The sequence below is a fragment of the Drosophila rhopaloa genome, unplaced genomic scaffold (assembly GCF_018152115.1).
Source record: "Drosophila rhopaloa isolate 14029-0021.01 unplaced genomic scaffold, ASM1815211v1 contig_3, whole genome shotgun sequence".
Lineage (NCBI taxonomy): Eukaryota > Metazoa > Arthropoda > Insecta > Diptera > Drosophilidae > Drosophila > Drosophila rhopaloa.
Window position 1 is genome coordinate 3,393,012 of NW_025335123.1, and position 22,079 is coordinate 3,415,090.

The 22,079-nt window shown below is 48.4% G+C and overlaps 5 protein-coding genes across 5 annotated transcripts; 2 read left to right on the forward strand and 3 right to left on the reverse strand.

The window, feature by feature from the left end:
* The first annotated feature begins 277 nt into the window (after window positions 1-277).
* LOC108043830 (ceramide synthase) lies at window positions 278-19,746 on the forward strand. The gene is made up of 4 exons (XM_017122641.2): window positions 278-942; window positions 16,072-16,522; window positions 17,265-17,594; window positions 17,875-19,746. The coding sequence occupies exons 1-4, from the start codon at window positions 584-586 to the stop codon at window positions 17,971-17,973; spliced, it is 1,239 nt and encodes a 412-aa protein (XP_016978130.2). The 5' UTR covers window positions 278-583; the 3' UTR covers window positions 17,974-19,746.
* On the reverse strand, window positions 2,201-8,448 carry LOC108043829. The gene has a single exon (XM_017122640.2). The coding sequence runs from the start codon at window positions 8,231-8,233 to the stop codon at window positions 4,973-4,975; it is 3,261 nt and encodes a 1,086-aa protein (XP_016978129.2). The 5' UTR covers window positions 8,234-8,448; the 3' UTR covers window positions 2,201-4,972.
* Window positions 8,688-9,992, forward strand: LOC108043831. The gene has a single exon (XM_017122642.2). It carries the CDS (start codon window positions 8,809-8,811, stop codon window positions 9,886-9,888), a length of 1,080 nt encoding a protein of 359 aa, XP_016978131.1. The 5' UTR covers window positions 8,688-8,808; the 3' UTR covers window positions 9,889-9,992.
* On the reverse strand, window positions 10,189-15,686 carry LOC108043834. Its single transcript, XM_017122644.2, has one exon. It carries the CDS (start codon window positions 15,562-15,564, stop codon window positions 10,465-10,467), a length of 5,100 nt encoding a protein of 1,699 aa, XP_016978133.2. The 5' UTR covers window positions 15,565-15,686; the 3' UTR covers window positions 10,189-10,464.
* LOC108043833 (DNA replication complex GINS protein PSF3) lies at window positions 19,361-21,102 on the reverse strand. Its single transcript, XM_017122643.2, has 3 exons — window positions 20,925-21,102; window positions 20,466-20,860; window positions 19,361-19,920 (listed from the first exon to the last, which is right to left on the reverse strand). The coding sequence occupies exons 1-3, from the start codon at window positions 21,016-21,018 to the stop codon at window positions 19,780-19,782; spliced, it is 630 nt and encodes a 209-aa protein (XP_016978132.1). The 5' UTR covers window positions 21,019-21,102; the 3' UTR covers window positions 19,361-19,779.
* Between the last annotated feature and the right edge of the window lie 977 nt (window positions 21,103-22,079).

The window sequence follows — 22,079 nt, forward strand, 5'->3', positions numbered from 1 at the left end:
TAGGGAATTTGATTAGCAAAAGTAAATATTTTTTGGGTAAATGGTTGTTCAAAATCTTTTCTGATATTCAACCATATGTTGCTTCCGCATTAAAATCATCAAAATCTAAAGATATAGTGTGTATGCAAGATTGTACTTATGAAGTGTCTATCGTTATCGTTAGCAAACTCGCAGTGGTGTGACAGGTCTATAATTTCGCACCAATATATCGATGTATCGAGCCATGGCCAAGTCGCTAGCATCGATTGCAGCATCGATGCCTCGCCTGCGCTATCGAGCAGCATATTCGAGCGGTCGCTGCACGGGCACACTGTAAACAATCCGCACGACCAATGAGCCCTCGCACCGCGCCGCCAGGTTCTCCAGCTCCTCCCGTTCGCCCAGCCGCCATGTCCAAGACGCAGTGCAGCGTGTAAGCAGCCGCCGAGAGAAGCCCGCCCGCCGTCAGAAGCGGTAGCAGCAGCGCCCGGAATCCGGACCCCCATTCCCGGTTCCCGCAACAGGTTGCGCCCCCCATCTGTGCCGTTTGTCCCGCCGTTTGAGCCGCATATCGCAGCCGGATATCGTTCGAGTGGGCGCCAGGATGCAGCAGCGACGCCAGCAGGCGAGTGGAGCCTGCCAGGAGGAGCGGCAGCCCCAGGATGAGTCCAAGGAACACTCGGTGAAGACGACGCCGCAGTCGCCGTCGCGACGCGGCTGCTACTTCTCGCTGGCCTTCTCCATCGGCTCGATGGGATTGGCCTGCGGCAGCCTGTGGCAAATCCCCAACAGCAGTGACCGCATCTCGCTGCAGCGCGGACTGGTGCTCACCTCGCTGGGATTCATCTACTTCGTCTCGCTGACCGACTTCTGCAACAAATACCTGCTGGAGACGAGCCATGGCCAGAGGTTCCGCCGCAAGTACCGCCTGATGATGTCCGACGTCCTGGAGATCACCAACAAGTGAGTAGCGGCAGCTGGCAGTGGGGGTGCATTTTCGAATGGACCCACAGATGTATATCTATTGATTTTCCCGCGGCGCCACCCACATACGCACCCACTGCACTTGCGTTATGCAGTGGTGGGCCACGTCTGGGTGGCACTACGCAGGTCCCCCTCCCAAAACTCCTTATCTTTCGCCCTTCCCCGAAATCAACAGCACTCAATGATTCACTCAACCGAAATGTGCTTTTTAATACTTATATAATTCTATACAAATATGTATTTGCATTGGTTAACTATTTCTCTCGTATTCATCTAAAGCAGTTTCGTTTCACCAGATATTAGATATTATACCTATGATACGGGTACTTACTTTTGCAGAGGTACTAAAATCATTTTGACCATACTCATTTGATTTCACCAAATTGTGAATTATAGTTCTAAAATTAGGAACCCCTCTTTAGCATCAATTTGAAGCTCTTTCAATGTTTTGTTACACTTGTATGTATTTACGGTTAGACTGGTATTAGGTGTCGAATTAAGTGTGCCTTAGCTAGTTTTAATTGCCGATTGAGTAGAATTCCTATTACTTTCTGTATTCAGCTAGATTTTGAGCCATAAAACCCAGCTGAACGTTTGCTAATGTCATTGATTACGTAGTTATTTGAGCTTGGAAATCTTTGCCTCAGGCATCTGGTATTCTCACTACCTTTTAACCTATCGCGTAATAAATTTGCCGCCTTCGAGAATGTATGATTCATTCAATCAAACTATGCGTTCAAAATACGTATCTATTATAGATATTATTTCCTTAAAGTTCAACCAGAATAAGATTAGTTTTGAATGGAAGGTGCTTTCATTTTGTAAGTACCATTAGCGTTATCTAGGCATATCTGTTGGCGAGTTTATTGTGCCTTACAAAGATTGAGTACTCCTCGAGTACCCTTCCCTATCGTCGTCTGTATACAGACATATATACATAGTATAGTATAGTATAGTATATGTCCCAGCTGGACGTCGGCTGGTGTCCCCGACATTCGGCAATGGCGTTCCTTAGCCGGCGCTGATTTATATCATCATCTCGCACAGCGACATGCGGGTCAAGGTCTCTTGGCGGGCGTGGGACGTGGAGAGGGGGTGGCGTGGTGATGGGGCGTTGGGGCAACGGGATAGAACGGGTTTGGCTCAAGGCGAGTCGGTTTTGAAATGAAATTTAAGTGCGAAATACGATTGGTATCCCATTTAACCGGACTAATATAAACATCCTAAGATGGCACACTTCCTTCAAGATCAAGTCGTCTCTTTATTGCAATTATCCATGCTAATTGGTTAACAAAAATATTTGCAACACAGCTGACATATTTATTTTCTTAGAAATTTAATACCATAACAACGCTTGAATGGATTCTAAAACATTGGGGTACGCCGAATCGGTGGAAACTGAATTCAAATAATTCCGAGAATCACATAATTTCGAAACAATACGTGAGCGCCTGTTTACTAGTAGTTTCTAAACTACAGTTTCCACTATTTCCCCCGCAGTCCAAAGTGCTAATTAAACTGTGTGTAGAATTGTTTAGCGAGCTTAAATTGAGTTCCACCCCTCATCTCTGAGCCTCCCCCTGCAATTACATACATTTGTACTCGTCATGATGAAACAGAGAGTGTCGGACCATATATTATAGCGATGTGTGCCCAGGTGTTATACAACCCGATCTCTGGGCGGCAATTGGCTCAATCTATTTTATCACTGCCGTAAACTCGGATAAGCGTACATCACATGCATTCTTTCTCGTTCCCTTTGGAAGGGGTATATACGGTTTTCAAGTTTGTTCTGGCTTTAACTAATATTTTGATTTACACCTCCATCTGCCCCAAAACTACACTTTTATATTTTAACCCTATGATAGGCTAAACGTAGTTTTTAAACTGAGAGAACATATGAAAACACTGAGCTTACCGAGTCAAATTACTCAAATTGCAATTCAAATTTAGGTACATTAAGATTTGAACAACACCACTAATTCAGCCTTTGTAACAAATCTACCTTAAATTTAATTGAACAATCATTTGTGTATGAGTACTCTACTTTATTCCCATACAATTTTTTTGGATTTCTTGTATGGGAACCTTGCTTTTGATTAACTAAGATACTTTCAATGAAAACAAAATTACAAAATAATGTTAAATTGTTAAAATCTAGCTGATATATGAATATGCAAAGTTAAGTTAGGTAATATATTTTTTTAGTTAGGAAGTGATTAGTGAAATTATCATTCTACAATTTTGCAAGTTTCATGCTTTAACCATGCAATAATAACCACTTTCTCAACCAATCTCGTAGATCAAGAGGCCCTTAGCATCTGAATGACATGGCATACTCATTTAATCATTGAAGTCTCCGACAGCCGACCCAATTCCCCGGCGTTCATTTGTCTCCCCCGATCGTTGTAAGTCCAACGGACGCACTTCACATCCACGTTGCCGATAAGGCAATCAGCCGGGGCTTTGGCGACTGTCCCCGCCTATTTGCCGCCTTCCCCATGTCCGGGTCCGTCTGTATTGTCTTCCTATCGGGCAAACGAATCGATTTGGGTGAGCGAGTGCATCTAACGCTGATAAGCGGCATGTTGTTAGATGCTTAGGTGCTCGCAGAAAGAGAGACAGAGCTCCTCGGTACAACAGTGAGGGAGAGTCAATCTCTTTTCAGAAATTTTCCGCAGCTTTTTCCTCCCTCGCGCCCTTGACTTTCAACCGTAAATCTTAATTGGACATAGTTGGGGCTTTATCTCGTTATATGTGTATTACCTCTAGCTGGCTGGGCTCTACGCTCCATTGTTTTGGATTGCGGACGACGTTCGACGACCCAGTAACCGATATCTAAATCACATTCGATTCGATTGCCCAGAAAAACACATATGGCAAGGCCCATGCCCATATAGTAAATACTTTGTATGTGACACCTTTGGGGCCATACATTAGGTAGAACCGGCGGCGCTTCAAATTGGAACTAATGCCTGCATTCGATGTGGGGACTTTGGCTCGGTTCTGTTGGGCTGACTTTCCGATGGAATGCGACTGCCAGGGGTGGAGCAGGGTGGGGCTCTGGGGAGGGGTGCGTCCAGGTTAAGTGATCACTTTGCACTAGCCGGAATCACGTCTGACTAATTGATTGCGTAGGCAAATAGGTCACAAGCCCATGGGTGTGTGGAAGAATAATATAAGAGAGGAAAGTTTACTCAAGCATAGGCTCAGATTTATTGAAAACTATAGGTTGTAGGTGTGAAATTAACTAATTAAATGGAAAGGAATCCAATTATTTTCAGCACAAACCATTTTTGAAAGTCTAGAAATAGTATAGAACTTATTCAAAATCATAAGCAAAAAGAAAATAGTTGCTATTATTAAAACATCAACCAATTATGTAATTTCCGAACCACTTCCGCGTAATTGAAAGCTATTTTTATAGGTCGCATTATCACTGGGGGTAGGACTATCGCTTCTCGTTAGTCTCTGCCCCAGTTCCTTCGCTAATGACCAACTTCCTGACATTGAGCAATCGCCCCAGCAGGACCTTGACCCTGGCCCACCTCCCTTGACCTTTGCAGGTGCGCCAGGTGAAGTCATCGCCTCCGCAGTTGAGTTGAACCACCAGTCCACTCGCGAATTAATGGCTTATTAAAGTATAACTGAAATTTTATAAATATTCTGCTTTGACAGTTATAATTTTGGAATAGTATTTACATATAAAACTGTTCTTTAATATAAACAAACAAACGAGTTTTCAGTTTTTGTATTTGAAGCTTGAGGAATAAGTTGCAATACGTTCGAAATATATTTTCTAAATTTACAAAAAAAATTTGAATTACATAACTAAATATAAAAGTTTCAATGTTGTTTCATTTTGTAGAGACATTACCTCTACGATTGCTACAATTAACTTTCAATTTTTTCAATAGTTTAAAAAGTAGGAGGCTACGTAAATCAATGAATATTTCTGTGGTGGTGGTGCCCAGTCTTATGGTGGCACACAGTTCCCTTGCCGAGAACCTCACCTGCGATTCTTAGCTATTCCTTTGGACTTGGCCTTGCTCTTCCGAGTGGCCCGACGTCCTTTGGTCTTGGTCCTGCCGCAGCTGCTGCTTGAGGTCAAGCTAATGCTGATGGAACTGCTGCTCTCCGTCCGGATTTCACTTTCTTTCACATCGCCGGGATGGAAGCTCACTGATTTTACCATCGCAGTGGCGCCCCCCTTGCGTTTCTCTGGATGAAGATCCAGCAGCAGTTGCTCAATCTGGTGCTGTTGATGCGGCTCCTCCCTCTCCAGTTGGTGCTCCTGCTGCTCGATGTCGTCGTATGTGATGGCCCGGATCATGGGTTCGCCGGGCAGCACGAAGCCCTCCACTCCGGCCTCCTCGAACGGGCGAAACTGCACGGGCGAATGGAACGAGATCGGAGATCCGGTGGTCGTGCTTAGACGACTGACACCCGGTCGATAGTTGACCAGCGTGGGCAAGCGGGCACCCGACTTCCAGATGGATGAAACCTGCTTTAGGGAGCGCATTTCATGCCTGACGGCGTCGCCGCCTCCAATGCCCAAGTGTTGCTCTGGTGGAGCCAACTGCTCAGCGCCACCGGCGGCGCGTGCTCGGCGATTGGAGCGCCGGCGACGATGACGACGACCAGGCTTATCCTCGGGATACGGCATCTGGGTTAACTGCTCCATCATGGCCTTATAGCGGGCATCCAGCTTCAGCGGTGGGACCTCGTAGGGAGCTGCCTCCGGATCTGGAAAAGAGTGATTATCCGATTTCTGGGATGTGTTTCTGGCATTCGATGGATCCTCCAGCGGCAGGGGCATTCCGCCCAGAGCTTCCAGAGCCGGATCCATCTTCTGCGAATCCTTTTCTGCTGCCAGTGCCTGCTCTCCATCTCCGCCAGTTGCTCCCTTCCGTTTCGCCCGCCTCGAGGAGCGGCGATTGGGCGAACTGGGTGGGTTGATCTGGCGCACCATCGGACGGTACAGGTAGCGGACCACCTGTGGCTTCCTGCCGCGCTTGAGGGGAATGGACACGAAGTACTGGTAGCTCATGTCGATGCCATCTTCCATGGTGCGCGGCACCTTGTGCTGGTCCTTCCGGACGATCTTGCCACCAGTTGGGGCATCCGGCAGCTGCGTCGGCGGTGGAGGAACCACATAAGGGCGTCCCAAGGAGGTGGCTGGCCGGGTGACCCTGTTCAAGGAAACAGGCTGGATCGTTGTAGCTGGATGTGCTCGTTGCGTCTCGGGCTTAAACCTGCATGACATTTTCGAAGTTTTTTGGATGTATGGATTCCTTGACATCCCTGACTGAAAGTCCAACTGATGTTTGGAGGGAATTCTGGATGGAACCATCGACGAATGACCTCTGGACTGGTTTTGATATTGATTTCCTTCAAAATTCATTGGCGTATTCATATACCGATGCTTCGGTGGATTCATGTATTTACTAAAATTGTGGCCGGGATGTTCTTTGGGATCGTTCAGATAATGATTGGTCTGCTGTTTCCATGTTTGCTCATTTGGCTGATGCATTTTCAAGCTCTGAGATGGTTTTTTTGCAACCGGCATTGCCTTTGGCTGCTCCATTGGTTGGATAACCCAGGCATCCTTGGATGGTGCATTCGATGAAGTCGCAGACTGATCTTTTGGCTGATTCAAGAGCAGATAAATCGAGGGCTTTCTTGCCGGACCCTTTGATGTCCACGCTTGATACGCATCTCCTTCGGGTGACTTGTCCCCATCCCTTGACTGCATCATCGCGGCCTCTTTGAGTTGGGCCGTCAGTTGGTTGACCACATGATTCACCGACTGACTGATCGGATTGACCACCTGAACCATGGGAGTGAACTTGGGTGGCGCAATCGATTGCACCATGCTTGCATTCATGGCCTGTCTAGTTTCTGCCTGTTCTTTAGTCTGAAATACTGGGGGCATCTTGGCTTGAAGTGGCATCGACCCCTTGCCCTGCTCCATCTCCTTCTCCTTCTCCTTGGGAACTTCTATTGGTTTCCTGACCTCCGCTGGCATGATCTTGATCACCGTCGAGGTCAGCTTGATGGCCTTGCTACCCACACCACCTCTGGACCGCTGGATATTCCCGTCCCTACTCCGGCATTGGCTTTCACTGGTGCTGGATGAGCTACTTTGGCTGCTGCTGGGACTCGCGTCCGAATTTGAGCTGGAAGTGGGACCTTTTGCATGGGGATCCATGGTGCTGCAGCTTGGATTCCAGTCGGTACTCGTGCTGGGACTCTGGAGGCGACTGAGGCTGGGACCTGGACTTGCGGTCGGACTGGGAGCGCAGGAAATGAGGCCAGATGCTAGCCTTGGCTGCGATAACAGGGTCACGTCCTTGAGGTCCTCCTCCGATGGCATACGACTGACGATTGGGTGTTCAGAGCGACTGGGGGAGGGACTTGGAAGCCTACTGGGAGAGGGACTTGGAAGCCTACTGGGCAGTTGATGGGGTGACCAGTTGGGAGCCCGGCCAGGGTAACGACTGCTGGAATGGGTCCTCGTCCGCCGTGGAAGCATCTGAAGCAGCTGGGCCCGCATCAGCTCCTCCTCGTGCATGATCCGCTGGCTGGGAACACGAAAAGCGCGCGAGGATCGCACCTTGGTCCTGGTCTGACCAACGGGCTCATCCGGCAGGGTCATCGGGTGCAGCTCCTCCAGCTGGTGCAGGCGCCCACTGCTGCTGCTCTTGTCCAGGCCCACATCCCGAGCCTCCTCCTCCTCCACCCGAGGACTCTTGGCCTGCTCCAGGCTGTTGTCCTCGGAGGAGGAGGTCTCGCTGCACTGCACGAAGCTCTGCGACGGCATCATGATCCACTTCACCTCGTTTATCCGGCGGGGAGCGGGTTCCCTCACTGGAGCCGCCGGTGCTTGCCTTCGACGGAGCGTGGATGTGGCCGTTGTCTGGATTATCCTGGTTGGACCACCACCAGTGGCTCTCTTGGACACGGCTCCGCTTAATTCCGCCGTTACCCCTGGCAAGTTTCTGCTGCAATTCGCGGCCCTATTTGTGATCCTCTTGGGTGCACTTGCTCCACTTGGCGGCCTTCCAGTGCGCCTGGCTGTGGCTGCTGTTCCTCTTGCACCACCTGTCCCCTGCTGCGATCGACCTCCACCTGATCCTCCTGATCCTCCCGATCCTTCAGCGCCTGACGATCCGGTGACCCCTGCTCCATTTTTGGCCTTGATCATCTTCGATCGGTCCGGTGGGCTACGTCGAGTTCCGCCCAAAAATGTGGACATATCCTGGGACATTGCACTTACGCCGAAAATTTTGTCCTTTGGTCGAATAGGAATTTTAGCTTATCTCAAATTTACACTGTGTGGGCTTTTCTCAATGGTTAAAAACGATTTTAAATGATTTTTTCCGATAATTTAACATAATGATTGGTATAGGGATCAAATGCAATGACAGATGGTTAGCAACCTACTATGGTTTATAAGTGGGTCAAGTTCTAAACTTCTTCTTACTTAAATTTATTGGCAACACTTCAATTAACCGATTTTGTTCGATTGCCAAAATCGAATAAAACGATTATAGCTTTTTCTATTTACACTTCTGTTTTCAATTTACAATTTACAAAACAAACAAATTTATCCAAACAATAGGGTAATTATAAAAACATAAAGATCATCGATAGTATTGACTATGTTTAATTTTATAGCTAAATATTAAGCAAAAAGTTGATGTTAATTGTACTATGTGACTATGTTGCAGGCAGCCATGGTTTTATTTTCAGTCCGGAAATCAAAAATCAAGAGATCAGAGAACCTAGGCTAGCTAAATTAGGAGTTTTACCGGAGCGGGAATCGAGGCGAGACTGTGGGAGATGTGCTGTGCACCGATGTGCGGGGCTGCGGCCTGCCAACCTTCGATGTGCTGCCGACCCGCCTGTCGCCTGCCGCTGGAGCCACTGCGTCCGGCGGCGGTCCACCGCTGCTGTCCGGCCGGGAAGTGCGTGCTGTGCAGCCAGAGCAACGGGGAGCAGGGATGCCGGCACTCCTGCACGCGCAACAGGCACATCCTGGAGGCGCTCAGCTGCCTGTTCCGGGTCAGCCAGTTCCAGGTGCTGACCACGCTCTTCCAACTGGCCTACCACGAGAGCAAGCCCCTGCCGCGCTTCCCGCGCGACCGCGTCTGGTCGGTGATGGAGAACGTGAAGGCGCCGTACACGGAGCTGCACGACCTGAGGATCTACGACAGCCTCTACGACCGCTGCGGCCAGCCCATCGATCCGCTGGACCGCACCAATGCCTACAAGCTGCTGCGCCTGATCTTCCTGGGGCCGGTGCTAGTTCCGGAGCAGCGAGCCCGGCTCCTAACCATGCTGCACCGACTGAACGCCCGGGCCGCCTGCCCCGTGGACCTCGACGCACTGCTGACGGCTTTGGAGAAGGTGCAGCTGGAGGAGCTGGTGTGCGGCATCCTGGAGCAGGACGGACGGGTCAAGCGGTTCCACAGCGCCCGGCAGTGCCTGGAGCTGTGCAACCTCTACCACAAGGTGGCCGCCACGGACAAGAATGCGGTGATCCACCAGCGCCGCCGGCTCAGGGCACAGGACAAGGGCAAGAACGCGGATGCACAGAAGAAGCCGCTGCGGAAGACCGTCACCATGCAGATGTACTGCACCCGCCGCGTGCCGGAGACCGAGGATCCGGGCAACCGGGTGGAGAGCAGCACACCCGTCCTCCGCAGCACGGCCAGCTCACTGCGGCGCCCCTCCAATACTCCAAAGAGCGCGATGGCGGGCCCTCGGACCAGCGACACTGCCTCGGCCAAGGGATCCCGCCGATCCTCGCGCAACTCCACGGGCTCTCCGAAGAGGAACAAGACGGAGCTGCCCAATGTGGGAGTGCGGATGCAGGGCGGCGTCCGCCGGAGGAACAAGTCAAGTCCGTACACCAAGTAGTTCCTCGATTTTTGGGTCTCCCTATTAGTCCGTCTTTCATCTCGGTCCATCAAAATTTAACAAATTCTTTGTCTTATTTTGGCACCTTTCTGGTAATGATTACCATGAAAACCATTGGAGATCTATGAATGACCCCTATCATGATCTATTATGATCTACTCCGTATGGTTACGAGTTTGGAAACATAACTAAATGTAATATCCTGAGATCTATCATTCAAAAGGGCGCTAATCTTCTCCATATAAATATAAACTTTGATCAGAAGTATTTTTTAATTTTAATATCTTTGGTACCAAAGACACACAAAGGTCATTTACATATATTTAAAAAGAAATGAGCAACGAAGAGTAAAGGTGCATTTTTGCAAAGACGCAAACGAAACGTTGCTTTCTATTTTACGTCGCTCTTTTGTGATATGTCGAACAGCATATTATTAACCAAAAGTAATACCTACTTTAAACTTAACACTAAAAGTATTACTCGCTTTAAACTTTACACATTTATTTATTTATGTATTATCTTTGATTACAATCTGACCTAAGGTTATTGCGTCGGATAAGAAAATCGCGGTTTGACCTATGACCTGCGCTTATACCGCGGCCTGGGCAGGTACTCACCGAGGATTTGCTCCTCGAGGAGTCCCGTGTAGGTGGATGGAATGACCATGGTCAGCTCTGAGGGACTGCGCATTCGCCTGTGCCTTAAGTCCAGACAGTCATCCGCGTCCGTGTCATCATCACTGGCGGACGAAGTGTCCTCGCTCCCCACTAGCATAGTTTTTGTAAAATTCTCGAGGGTGGCCACTTTTTTGGGCTCTTGGGTGACCGTTTTAGCTGCCATTTCAGAGGCAGCGTGTTTCGCTCTCAAATTGTCCAGGAAAATGGCCAGGGGCGTGGGAGTTTTAGGGGGTTCATCGACTTGGTGCCAAGCTCCTCCAGTTTGCCTTCCTCTCTTGGGGACAGAAGTCATTCTCCTGCTTGCAGACTCGGTGTGGGAATCCATATCAGAGCCAAAGCAAACGAGCTTAGGAGATCCCCTCCTTTCCCCGACTGATTTTTCCGCTCTTACTCTTGCCTTACCCGCTCCAGCTTCCATCCTGCACCACGATTGTTCCCCCTCCATGCTTCGTCTTTCATTATAGCTGCTGGGCATTCCCTCCACTGACATGTAGTTCCCTTCACCATCTCTGTGGGGCGTCATCGAGTAGCCGTATAAATTTGAGTGGTTGTTTCTGGGTAGGAAGTCCGAATTGGATGCTCCCTTGTAGGTGGGGACTTGCTCCCTGTGGTTTCTCGCCTCCTGTGCTGCAGCTTCCACTGTAGGATTGAAGATATACTGTGAGTGAACTGAATTTCTACCCTGCCTTGGGGGCAATGTTGGCCTCGGGGGATTCGGATCATGTTTACCAACTGACTGTTGACTATAGCCACTAGGGTCGATCATTCCTTGGTGGTAACCTTGTTGTTGATTGGTTCCTCTGAGATTCGGGTTGTATCTCGGTCTATGCCGAACTCCTCCCAAAGCGTTTACCAAACCCCTAAGACCTTGAGCAGCGGCGTTTATGGCTCCAGCTCGATCCCTTGGATAGGGGTTATTCCTTAGGCCCTCATCGTATTGAACCTCCTGCATTGAGTAGTTATTCTCTGGGTAATACTGCGTGTTTTCCACCTGGTCACCCCATCTTTGGTTGGTATTGCATATACATCGATTAGGCGTTTGATACTCTGGAACCCACTCTCTCGATTGTTGTTGTTGTCCTGCTAGATTGTCTACTGGGTACTGAGGATATCTCGAGGATAACTGTTGGTGTTTCTGAGGCGGAGGGCGTTGGGTGCGTAGTTGGGTGCGAGCATGGTGGTGCTGCTGTGGCTCCCACCTCAGGGCAGTACTGAAAAACGGTGGCTTCTGACCGAAATCCTTGGTCCGTTCCAAGTTACACTGTTGCGCGTAGTGACTCGGAGACTGGATATATGGGTTATGCACGGGTTGGTCCTGACTTCGAGGTTGATAGTTGTAACAATAGCACTGCCCCTGCTCCTCCTCCTCATTGCCCGCCTCCTGCGGTGGCTCCACACTGGCCACCGACGGAGCGGGAGCACAGGGACACCTCACACTGTCCGTGTTGGAGCTAAGTGCCCGGATAGAGCTGGTGGAGCGCAGGGAGCGACAGCTGCACTGGGATCCACCACCCTCACCCCCCGGCTGTGTGTCCGTGTAGTAGCGACGACCCGTCTCCAAGTGCGAGGGTGCGCTGCTGAATGAGGGCTGCCATCGGATCGGGGGCTTCTTTATGGACGACTTCATGCTCGAACATTGGTACTGGGCTTGGCTCAGATCCTCCTGTTCCCACATCGTTGAATATTGACTGGAGTAGGCATTGGAGCACGAGGGATACGAGGAGTTGGTCAGGACTGTCTGCCTCGAATCCTGCATTTTCCTTGGATTCTGCCTGACATCCCGACTCTTCTGTGACGACCATTGGGAGGTATTCGAAGTGTTAGGACCTCTTGACATGGAGCTCGTCTTGGACTTGTAATAGTCACTCACTGCACTGACCTCCGTGGACGCGTAGCGTGGTCCGCTCGAGGAGCGCTCCAGTGAACTGCTGGAGGAGCTGCGGGGAGGCGTTCTCTTTCGACTCCGCATTTTGTTTGAACTCCAGTTGGATGGCTTGGGATCAGGTCGCCAGTTCCTGGGACGACTGTCCTGAGAGCAGCTGACCTTTGCTTCCCGTTGTCGTTTGGGAGATATGCACCTCGGCGAGGACGAAGGCTTCCAATTCTCTTTCGTTCCACTGGGATTGGAGGAATAGGTGGTTTGGTTTCCCCTTTGACTGGAGAAATGAGGCTGACTGCTGCTTGGGATCTCTTGAGGATGGCTCCTCTCCGATGGCATATCGCTTCGCGCCTTGGAAACGTCCAGGCTGAGAAAACTGGTGCTCTTGGTCAATGGGGCTTTCTTGGGCTCCACTCTCTTTTTCGTGACCTTCCGCAGACACCGCAGCTTGGGAACATCGGTGGCCGCATGGGGAATAATCAAGTTCTTGGTGGGACTTTGTTCTGGCAGCAGTGCTCCCTTCATTTTTGGTTTCCGCCTTGCACCCGATTTCGAAGTGGATTTGGGTTGGACTCTAATTTGTGCTGCAGGATTGGCAACGGAAGCGTCGGTGGTGGATGGATGCTGAGCCATTTGATGGGCAGCTTTTCCTATCCTCTTGGAGGTGGCATTACCCGACACCTTGGGTCTGCCTGTGATCCGAGTTTTGGGGGATGGTCTTTTCCTGGCCACGCGTCGCATAAGCTGGTGGAAATCATTGGCCAAATAGCAGGCCCGAACTCGCTTACCACACTTGGAGTAGTCTGCAGGGGGGGAGTACTTCTTCGGGACCTCGGTGCTCCGGAGCACATGTTGTTCCCGCTTTTCCGGCGAGTAACTGCACCTCCTGACGGGCGGAAGCTGGAAGGTCTCCTGCGGCAGTCCACACTGGCAGTCCACCTCAGACTTCACCGCAGGTAACTTGGCCTGATTGCATTCCACCAACGTTCGTTCGCTAGCCGGGGTGCGAAAGGGCAAGGACTGTTCGCTCTCCGCTTGGATTTGGGCCACTTGTCCAGTCTGGAATCCACATTCGGAAGCGACGCAGGGTCTCAGCGTGGTGCTGCTGTCTCCCTCCTCGGGCGACCCATTTAAATCCGCCTTGCATGTCTTCCAGCTGCATGGCGCCGGCTGCGAGGTCACGTGGAATGGCGGATGCCGCTCCTGCTTCTTGTGCCGTTTCCTGCTCTGCCGCATCTGGCCGTACCTCTCCCGGTTCTGGTGGTAGTTGGCGTTGAGGTTGTAGAGCAGGTGGCGACCCGGTTCCACGCAGCGCTTGCACATGCAGGTGAATCCGCCGATAATGCTCTTGGGAAGTTGCTCGGATTCGGCCGAAGTATAATCGGGAGGCATTACGTGAGGCGGAAGAGGAGCAGTTTGATGAGCAGGTGGATGAGCAGCTGGATTAGCAGCTGGATGAGGAGCTGGATGAGGAGCTGGATTAGCAGTTGGATGAGCAGTTGGATGAGCAGGTGGATGAGCAGCTGGATGAGCAGCTGGATTAGCAGGTGAATGAGTCAGTGGATGAGCAGATGGCGGAGCGAAATTCGAGGGAACATAGGCTGTCCTATATTGCTGCGGGTGCCGGCGGAAATAGCTGCCGAATTTCCTCCGTCTCCCGGGGGGTTTGGTCGACTGGACTGTCTGCTTGCTGTCCGACTGGTCATGGCTTCGCCACTGCCGCTCCTCCGGGGGATTTGAAGACTTCACAGTCTGCTGGCTTGCCTTCCAGTCACTCCCTTCAAGCTGCTCATCCTCCTGACTTTCCTCCCTCCGTTGCCGCCTGTCGTCCGGCTTCCTATGTCTTTTTTCTTGTTCCTCATCCTCGGAGGAAATCGACCTTCGTTTCTGTCTGTCTTTCTGCTTCCCACGCCTTTGTTCCTGGCGCTCATCCTCGGAGGTAATCCGATCCTCGTTGGCCCCCTTTTCGATTCCCTTCTTCAATTGACAGGACTCATTGGTGCAAGAGTCGTTGTTGCAGGGCTTCTTCGCCTTCTTCTCCACTTGCTCCTTTTGAGATTTGACAGCTCTTCTCTCCGCTTGCTTCTTGGTGGACGGCTCCTTCTCTGGCTGCCGAGTTTCGAGTGGCGGCCAGGAGGGATGCACCACGGCAGTGGCCACCGCATCGTCGCCCAGGAAGCGCTGCTTCGAGTGGGAGTGGGCCTCCTCACACGGACAACAGGCCGCAGTCTCGCCCCAGTGCTGCATTGAGATGCCGTAAAGCGGGCAGATCTCGCTCATGGCCGCCTCGTAGCTGGCCAGGATGCGGAAGAACTCCGGCGAGATGCGGCGGAAGAGGGCCGGATCGAGCCGCCGCTGGGGCGCCTGGCGCAAGTCGAACTTGCGGCGCAGGCGCGGCAACAGCGGCTCCGTCCGGCGAGCCGCCAAACACTCGCTGGCCATGGGCTGTCCATCGGCCTGGAAGAGGCACTCGTGGGATGTCCCTGCCCGCCCCTTCAGGCAGGAGCAGCTGCCCCGCCTGCGATGGCCCCCCGCGTCCAGGTGGAGCTTCCTTCCACGCCTAGGACTCTTGCTCCGCATCTCCTCCGCTGGCCTATTGCTGATTAGGAAGGGATTACCCGGCCTGGGCTCCGTGGTGGGAACACATGCGGCCACCTTGCCCACTGGCTCCTCTACTTCCAGCGCTTGACTGGCCTCCGGAGCCGGGGATCTGCAGCGGGGCCTGCCCAGCTGGCGACAGGGAGCCGGACGACGCCGCATCGGGTGCTGCCTGTCCGCCAGCCCATCGCTCAGGGCGGCCAGCTCCTCCGCGGTGAGCTTGTCCAGGAAGACCTTCTGCTTGCGGAACCACTCGGTGGCCAGATCGGGCACCAGCAGGCGCTCTGACCTCCGGCTCCCGCCGCACAGGAGCTGCTCGAAGAGCGAGCAACGCGAAGCCTTGGCCTCGATGGACGACGCTGGCGGTGGTGGAGGTGGTGGTGGCGGTGGCGGTGGGTAGTTGGTCATGTTCTTCAGGAGGAAGCGGTCCAGACAGCCCGAGGAGCGGGTCTTGCCGGTCTCCAGCAGCTGGGATAGGTACAGGCGCATGGCCCTCTCCGGTCCGGGATCACACGGCTCCATTTGCGGTGGCTTGGATTGGGTTTGGAGATGGTGGAAGGGATGACTTTGGTTTGATTTCGGGATTCTGTTATTTTTTGTTTCCTTTTTTTATGGGAGGGGATGTCTTTTTCCAGTTGATTACCAAAAATTTTGAATAAATTTTCTATGAGTGTATGCGTTCTGTCGAAATCTGAAGGTCTAGTTGAGTTCTAAGTCGATTATCTGAAAGAACTAACGCATTCCGACATATCATTAATTAAACTCTCCAGATTACCGATCTGACTTGCTTTGATTAAATGTAGAAAATCTATCAATATGTGCTTAATAACTACTTTAAAAACTTGGGTCAATCAATTACATAAATGAGACATAAAGAAAACGCTATGCTTAACAGTATTCTTGCTGATTAACTGTGTTCTCATAGAAAGCATAGATAATAGAGATTTATTGTTATTTAAATATTATTTCGCTGCAATAACATATACATACTTACTTGATTTGTAATGGCATTTCTCTTTATGCTTCCAGAATCGTATCGGCCATCCAGGCTTCCTTCTCCTTCCTCGTGGGACTCATCGTCTGCAAGTCGACGTGCACCAAGTCCTTCGTTTATGCGTCGCACTTCTTGATGGAGGCCTACGGCTGGTTCGGCACCGCCTACTTTATGTACGACATCTGGTCGATGTACAAGGTGCACACCCAGAAGCTCGCCGATAAATTGCACCTGCTGCGCATCACCAAAGGTCAGGGGTCGCCGCTGAGCAACGGTCACGCCAACGGCAAGGTCAACGGGCAGTCGTCCGGCGGCAACAACAACGGCAGCACTCCGGGCACCCCACACGAGATCTGCGACTACGACGGCGCCTGCGTCCAGATTCCCAAGGACGGGCGCTGGGACTTCCTCAAGTATGTCATCACGCACCCGGTCATGATGATACACCACGTCTTTATCGGAACGTTTGGACTGCTGGTGGTGACGGTAAGAGCAAGCCGGATATGATATTTATTTATATATGAATAACCCTAGTTTAAAGCCCTTGTAGTTCCATACATTTTATGGAACACCACTTGCCAGGGCTTAATAATTATACTGTTTTAATGAAAGTATACTTTCTCAATAGATTTCGGTGTCCTGAGTCCGAATCTGCCCAGAAAAATGTTTCTCCACGTCAGCGTTTTTAAAAAGTGGACCTTAAAGTTCGAAAAATTAAGATTTTGATCATTTTTGTACCTAATTGAATAAATGTTTTTAAAACTATTTTAGAGCAACTATTTGGTTTTGACATATGTAGTTAAAACCAAACAAATTAATTATTTTTATCATTATACAAATTAATTATAAGTAGAAAAGTAAGACTATCTCATTTTACATACATTAATTTGAACAACATTTGTATGGGAACAGGGCCAGTTGCACTTTTCATCTCAATAACTTAAAATTGTTTCAAAATATATTTAAAATCGAATTAGTTTTACTTGGCCAAAACAAGAAGCCGTTCCCTGTTATTAGGGTTCAAATATTATCTAAATATACATTTTTTCGACTTTAAGGAATGGCTGATGTGGTGGAATATTTTCGTTGCCAGATTCGGAATGTGGACAAAATCCAGTGAAAAATTATACTTCCATTAATGTTAAAACATTAAGGACATATGTAATGGGTTATATGCAATGCCTTACAATATTCCTATACTAAATCATATATCTTTTGTTTAATGCAGTACATCCGCGGCGGTGGGCACTGCATCTACAGCTACATGTTCATGATGGAGTTCTCCACGCCGTTCGTCTCGCTGCGCAGCATCCTGAGCACCATGCGGCTGAAGGATTCGCGCGTGTACATCGCCAACGGACTGCTCATGTTGGCCACCTTCTTCGTGTGCCGCGTCTGCATGTGGCCATACGTGATGTGGCGCTACAGCCTGGCCATCGAGGCCGCCTCCATGTGGGCGGCCATGTGCGGGCTGCCACGGGGCTGCCTGGTCAGCATCGCCATTCTGTTCTTGCCACAGCTCTACTGGTTCTATCTGATGGTTTTGGGGGCCCTCAAGGTGAGCAATCTTTCTTCCCCAGCACACAACCAATTTTAAGTTTAAGGAAAAAATTTCCAAGTTTTTTTTTTTTCAAAATTGCAAATCTTTAAGGAATATTTAATACTATATTTTATAATATATATTATAAACGATAAAGTAAAGAATTAGCCATTGGTTTTATTCGAATTGAGTACAAACATTTTGCTAGTTATTTACTGATTACAAAATTGGTTGAAATTGCAAAGGAAAATATTTATATTCTGTCTTGCTCACTTTCGTGTATCCTTATATTTTTCAGGTCTTCCTACCACAAAAGCGACGACCGCCCAACGCGATGCTCCCAGCCACGTCTGGGGCCACGCCTATCCCCACCGCCCTCAAAAATGGCAAAAACTAGTGCAAATTGTAAACTGTTTGCTTGTATCCATGTATTTATTTTGAGGCACAGTTCCAGCCGCTTCCATTTTGCGGAGATCTTGCTATTGTTTATACATTTTTAACAATTAGTTATACAACAACGACCCTTTACCCAGATAACAGACTCACCAGGACGGACGGAAATTAAACTCGGAACCGGAATCATGAGAGGATTACAGAAAACAGAAAAGACCAGGGACAGATGTTTAGTTTTAAAAATACATTATTTACTAAAAAAAAGTGAAAAACTAAGAACAAAAAGATAACTAAAACCAAATGCATATATAAAGCGAATAAACTATGTTGCTTATTTTTTGAAGCAAACCCCCTAACCATAAACGAAATAATGTTGCATTCAATCCTTGCTATATCCACAAAATCGATGTTGTTAATCGCCCCGAAAATTGTAGAGGGACAAGCTTGTGTTAATAACATAACCTGTTAGAAATATATATAGCGAAGATAACTGAAAAGCATATTAAAGCCAAAGGAGATTGGCCAGATGTATAACTAGGAATGTTCGATGCGCATATATTACTGCATTTGCCGGCCTTGATCGATTGTATAGTGATCAAAACAGATATAGATATCCGGGGACCGTAAAACATTCTTTGTGTTTTCTTACATACATAAAACAAGAGTCTAAATTGAAAGGCCAAATAAAGTATGAAACTTTGTACAGTAGCTGGCATGAGTACATGTTTTACATGTTTGCCAAATTTATTTAGAAGCCGCCCAGAAAACAAATTAGCCAAAGCCAACCGTTAAATATATCATAACCAACTAAAATATACAGTACCTACATCTTAATCATGTAATTCCACAGAATGAAAAATTAAACAAATATATTGTATTTTAATTTTGATTTATTTGACTTTATAATTTCATAGCATGATATAGCATGACAAGAACCTGTATATGATATTTTGAAATCATTCTACCTTTAGTCTACAAAGTGCTTAAGCAGTCATACTTTTCTAATCATTTTTTGGAATGTCCAACTTTTTATTGATATTTCCAAGGTTTTGATATTTTTGAAAATATTTTTTGTATAGCAGCGTATTTCCATATTGAGTTCAGCACATTCGCACTCAAATTTAGTATTTATTTGAAACTAATGTAATCAAAAATATTATTTTATTCGATGGAACAAATACGAGCTTTATTTACTACTAATTATAAATATTATTTGTCTATATTTTGAGCTACTACCTACTTTGTTTTATTCAGTCTAGAAATGCGAATTGTCTATTGAAAATTCTTCCAAGATACATAAAACAGCACAATCCAGAGCTAGAAAACGTATACGCATTACGGTCCCTGAAATATAAGTCCTATTGGTTGCTTCTGAGGAACTACTACCTATGTATGCTGACATTGGCGAATGTTTATTTGTGAAATGTATGTGAAACTAGCACAAAATCAAATTTTAATTGAGCTTACAAGATTATAATTATATATGTAGTTAACTATTTATATGTAATAATGTGGCGCATTGTCGTAGAAGGATGCGCGGTTATTTGGCTTATTGCCAAGTCCATGGAAAGCGCAAACCGGCAGCTCCTAGGAGTATAGTTTAAGACCGGCCCCAGATCGGATGCTTAGTTATGTGTAGATGTATGCGATTCCATGTATTTTGAACTGTACAAATGGACATAGCCGAGTGCATAGATCAAGTGTATTTTTGAGAGGTAAGGCCGCCCTGTGGCCACCAAAAGAATGGACGAAATAAAGTTGCTACAGTTCCAAGACATCTGCCAGGGGTAGTTTACTGTGCTGGGATGGATCATAAGGTGGCCCGCTTGCTGTTGGGCAGGACCTCGCCCTCGTCATCGCTGCGATCCGCCCGCCGTCGCTTTTTCTGGTGCTCCTCCACCAGCTCCGAGGTTCTGATCTTGTTGCCCGTCATCTGCAGCCATTCAATGTACTGAAATGGGAATTTTTTGAGTTTTATGAGTCTAATTTTCAGTAGATTAATATTTTCTATCTGAGTTCTAATATTGGTTTAAGTATCTAAGCCGCAGTTCTTACAGTTCTCAGCTGAGTCTCAAAACTCCTCCAGCGGAAAAATATAGGTTTTGTAAAAGAAACATTCAAGAAAGGTCAAGCAACTTATTAAAGGTCAAAAAGGCCTTTCGAACCAACTTAATTTGGACAAAAACATAAAAGTTGGTACTAGGTGTACTAGGTATAGACAAAATTAAGACTGAAGATAGTACTAAGTCCTTAGGCGTAAATTGAATAACTGCTATAAGTACGGAACTTAGAACATAGAATTTGAAAAAAATTATGTCCCAAAATGATGGGTTTTAAGAAGACAGGTTGAGGCTACTAAGTCCGAAGATGGATGCAACGAATCTTTGCCCGAATGGCTAGGAGTAACATCGCTAAAGTCAAAAAGGCCCATTGGATAAGAAGAAATAAAGCTACGGAGAAGGAGAACCTTTCAATCAGGGAAGAGAATGTGCCCACCTGGCTGTTAGTTCGAACTCCCGCCTCGTGCAGCTTGGCCTCTATGTTGTCCAGGCGGTGCTCCGGCTTGGCCGCCTGGCCGTCGCTTTTGGAGATGTCCAGCAAGTGGCGCACCCGCTGGCGGAGCGTCTCGAAGATGATCCGTCCGATGACGTGGTGGCGGTCGTAGGGCGTCAGATAGCGGCCGAACTCGTAGAAGTACGGATGCAGGCGCCCCAGCTCGATATGGGTGGTCTCCGCCTCGCAGACGGCCTTGTGCACGTTGCGGTAGATCTCCGGCACTGAGACGGTGAAGTAGGCGTTGTTCACCTTCAGCTCCTTGATGTACCAGAGCGGCAGGTTGACCGTGCGTCCGGGCTCCAAGTCTTCCGTCTCGGCGCCGGCATCCAGGAAGCCTGCGAATCACCGGGCATTTGGTTTCAGTGGGTTCCCAAACATCGCTCCACGCGAATCACTCACCCATCCGCTGCAGCTTCGTGTTCACCCGGCACTCCACCTTCTCCTGGGTCACGAAGATGTCCTCGATGGAGTAATAGTTCGGGAAATAGTTCATTCCGGCGCGGCTCTTCTCTTATCGGTTGTAAACACAAGAATTGTTCATTTTTGCGCGGTTGCCAGGGCTGCACAGTCAGCTAGCGAAAGCCAGGGCGGCAAAATACCAAATCCCCAAGTGGTAGTGCTAAAAATGGCGGATTATGGTTGTATGGAATTCCCATAAAATATAAATCGGTAAATCCATTCATTCAAGTAATTTTTAAATACATTTTACATTTTCAACTTAAATAAATATTTGAACATATATGCGCAGCCTTCCTTGGCTTCATGGTTAGCTAAAAGTGGGTTTTACTGTTCAAAACTTAGTTTTAGTTTATTATAATTAAATGAAAAAGCTTAGCGATTCATATAATTTTGTATTTCTAGAATATGCATTTTTTTATGTTGCTTAAGTTAATTAAAGTAAATTGATGGAAGCTCGAGTGAATAAGAAATACACAGCTGCCTTGTCGCCATTTTCCTTTCTGCCAAGCTAAGGTTTTGTAAACAAATGAATAACATTAAAGTTTTTGATATGATTTGGTTATTTTATTAGGGAATCGGAGATGCCTTTTAAATCCTACTGTCCGGTCATCCGTCCCTGGGGCCACCTGCTCCTCCAGATCCTGTGGTAGGTGCCCAGGACACCCCTCCGGATCCTGTGGCAGGTGCTTAGGCCACACGATTGGTGTTGAAGATACGGAAGCGGCGCTGCAAGATGACGGCGCCGAGAACGAGGAAGAGGCACAATCCGTAAGTGAGAAGCGCAGTACGATGGTTCCACATGGGTCCTTGCCAGCCCAGGTTCAACCAGTAAGCCAAGGTCTCGGCAATCGCGTTGTCCACCTCGAAGTACATCATTGAGCTGGCCAACATGACGAAAACCAAAGCCTGTACGATTAACTTCTTGTTTGTGGCAACCAAAACTTTAAGCACCCAATTGATCCTTGCTGGCATCTTGAAGAGCGTCAAATATTGGGTTTAAATTTGGAAGCAAGGTAAGCGCTAACGCAAGCGAGCAAACGATTAGTCGAATAATCTTTGAGGCAAGTGAAAAAATTTTGTAAAAATTTCAGTGCA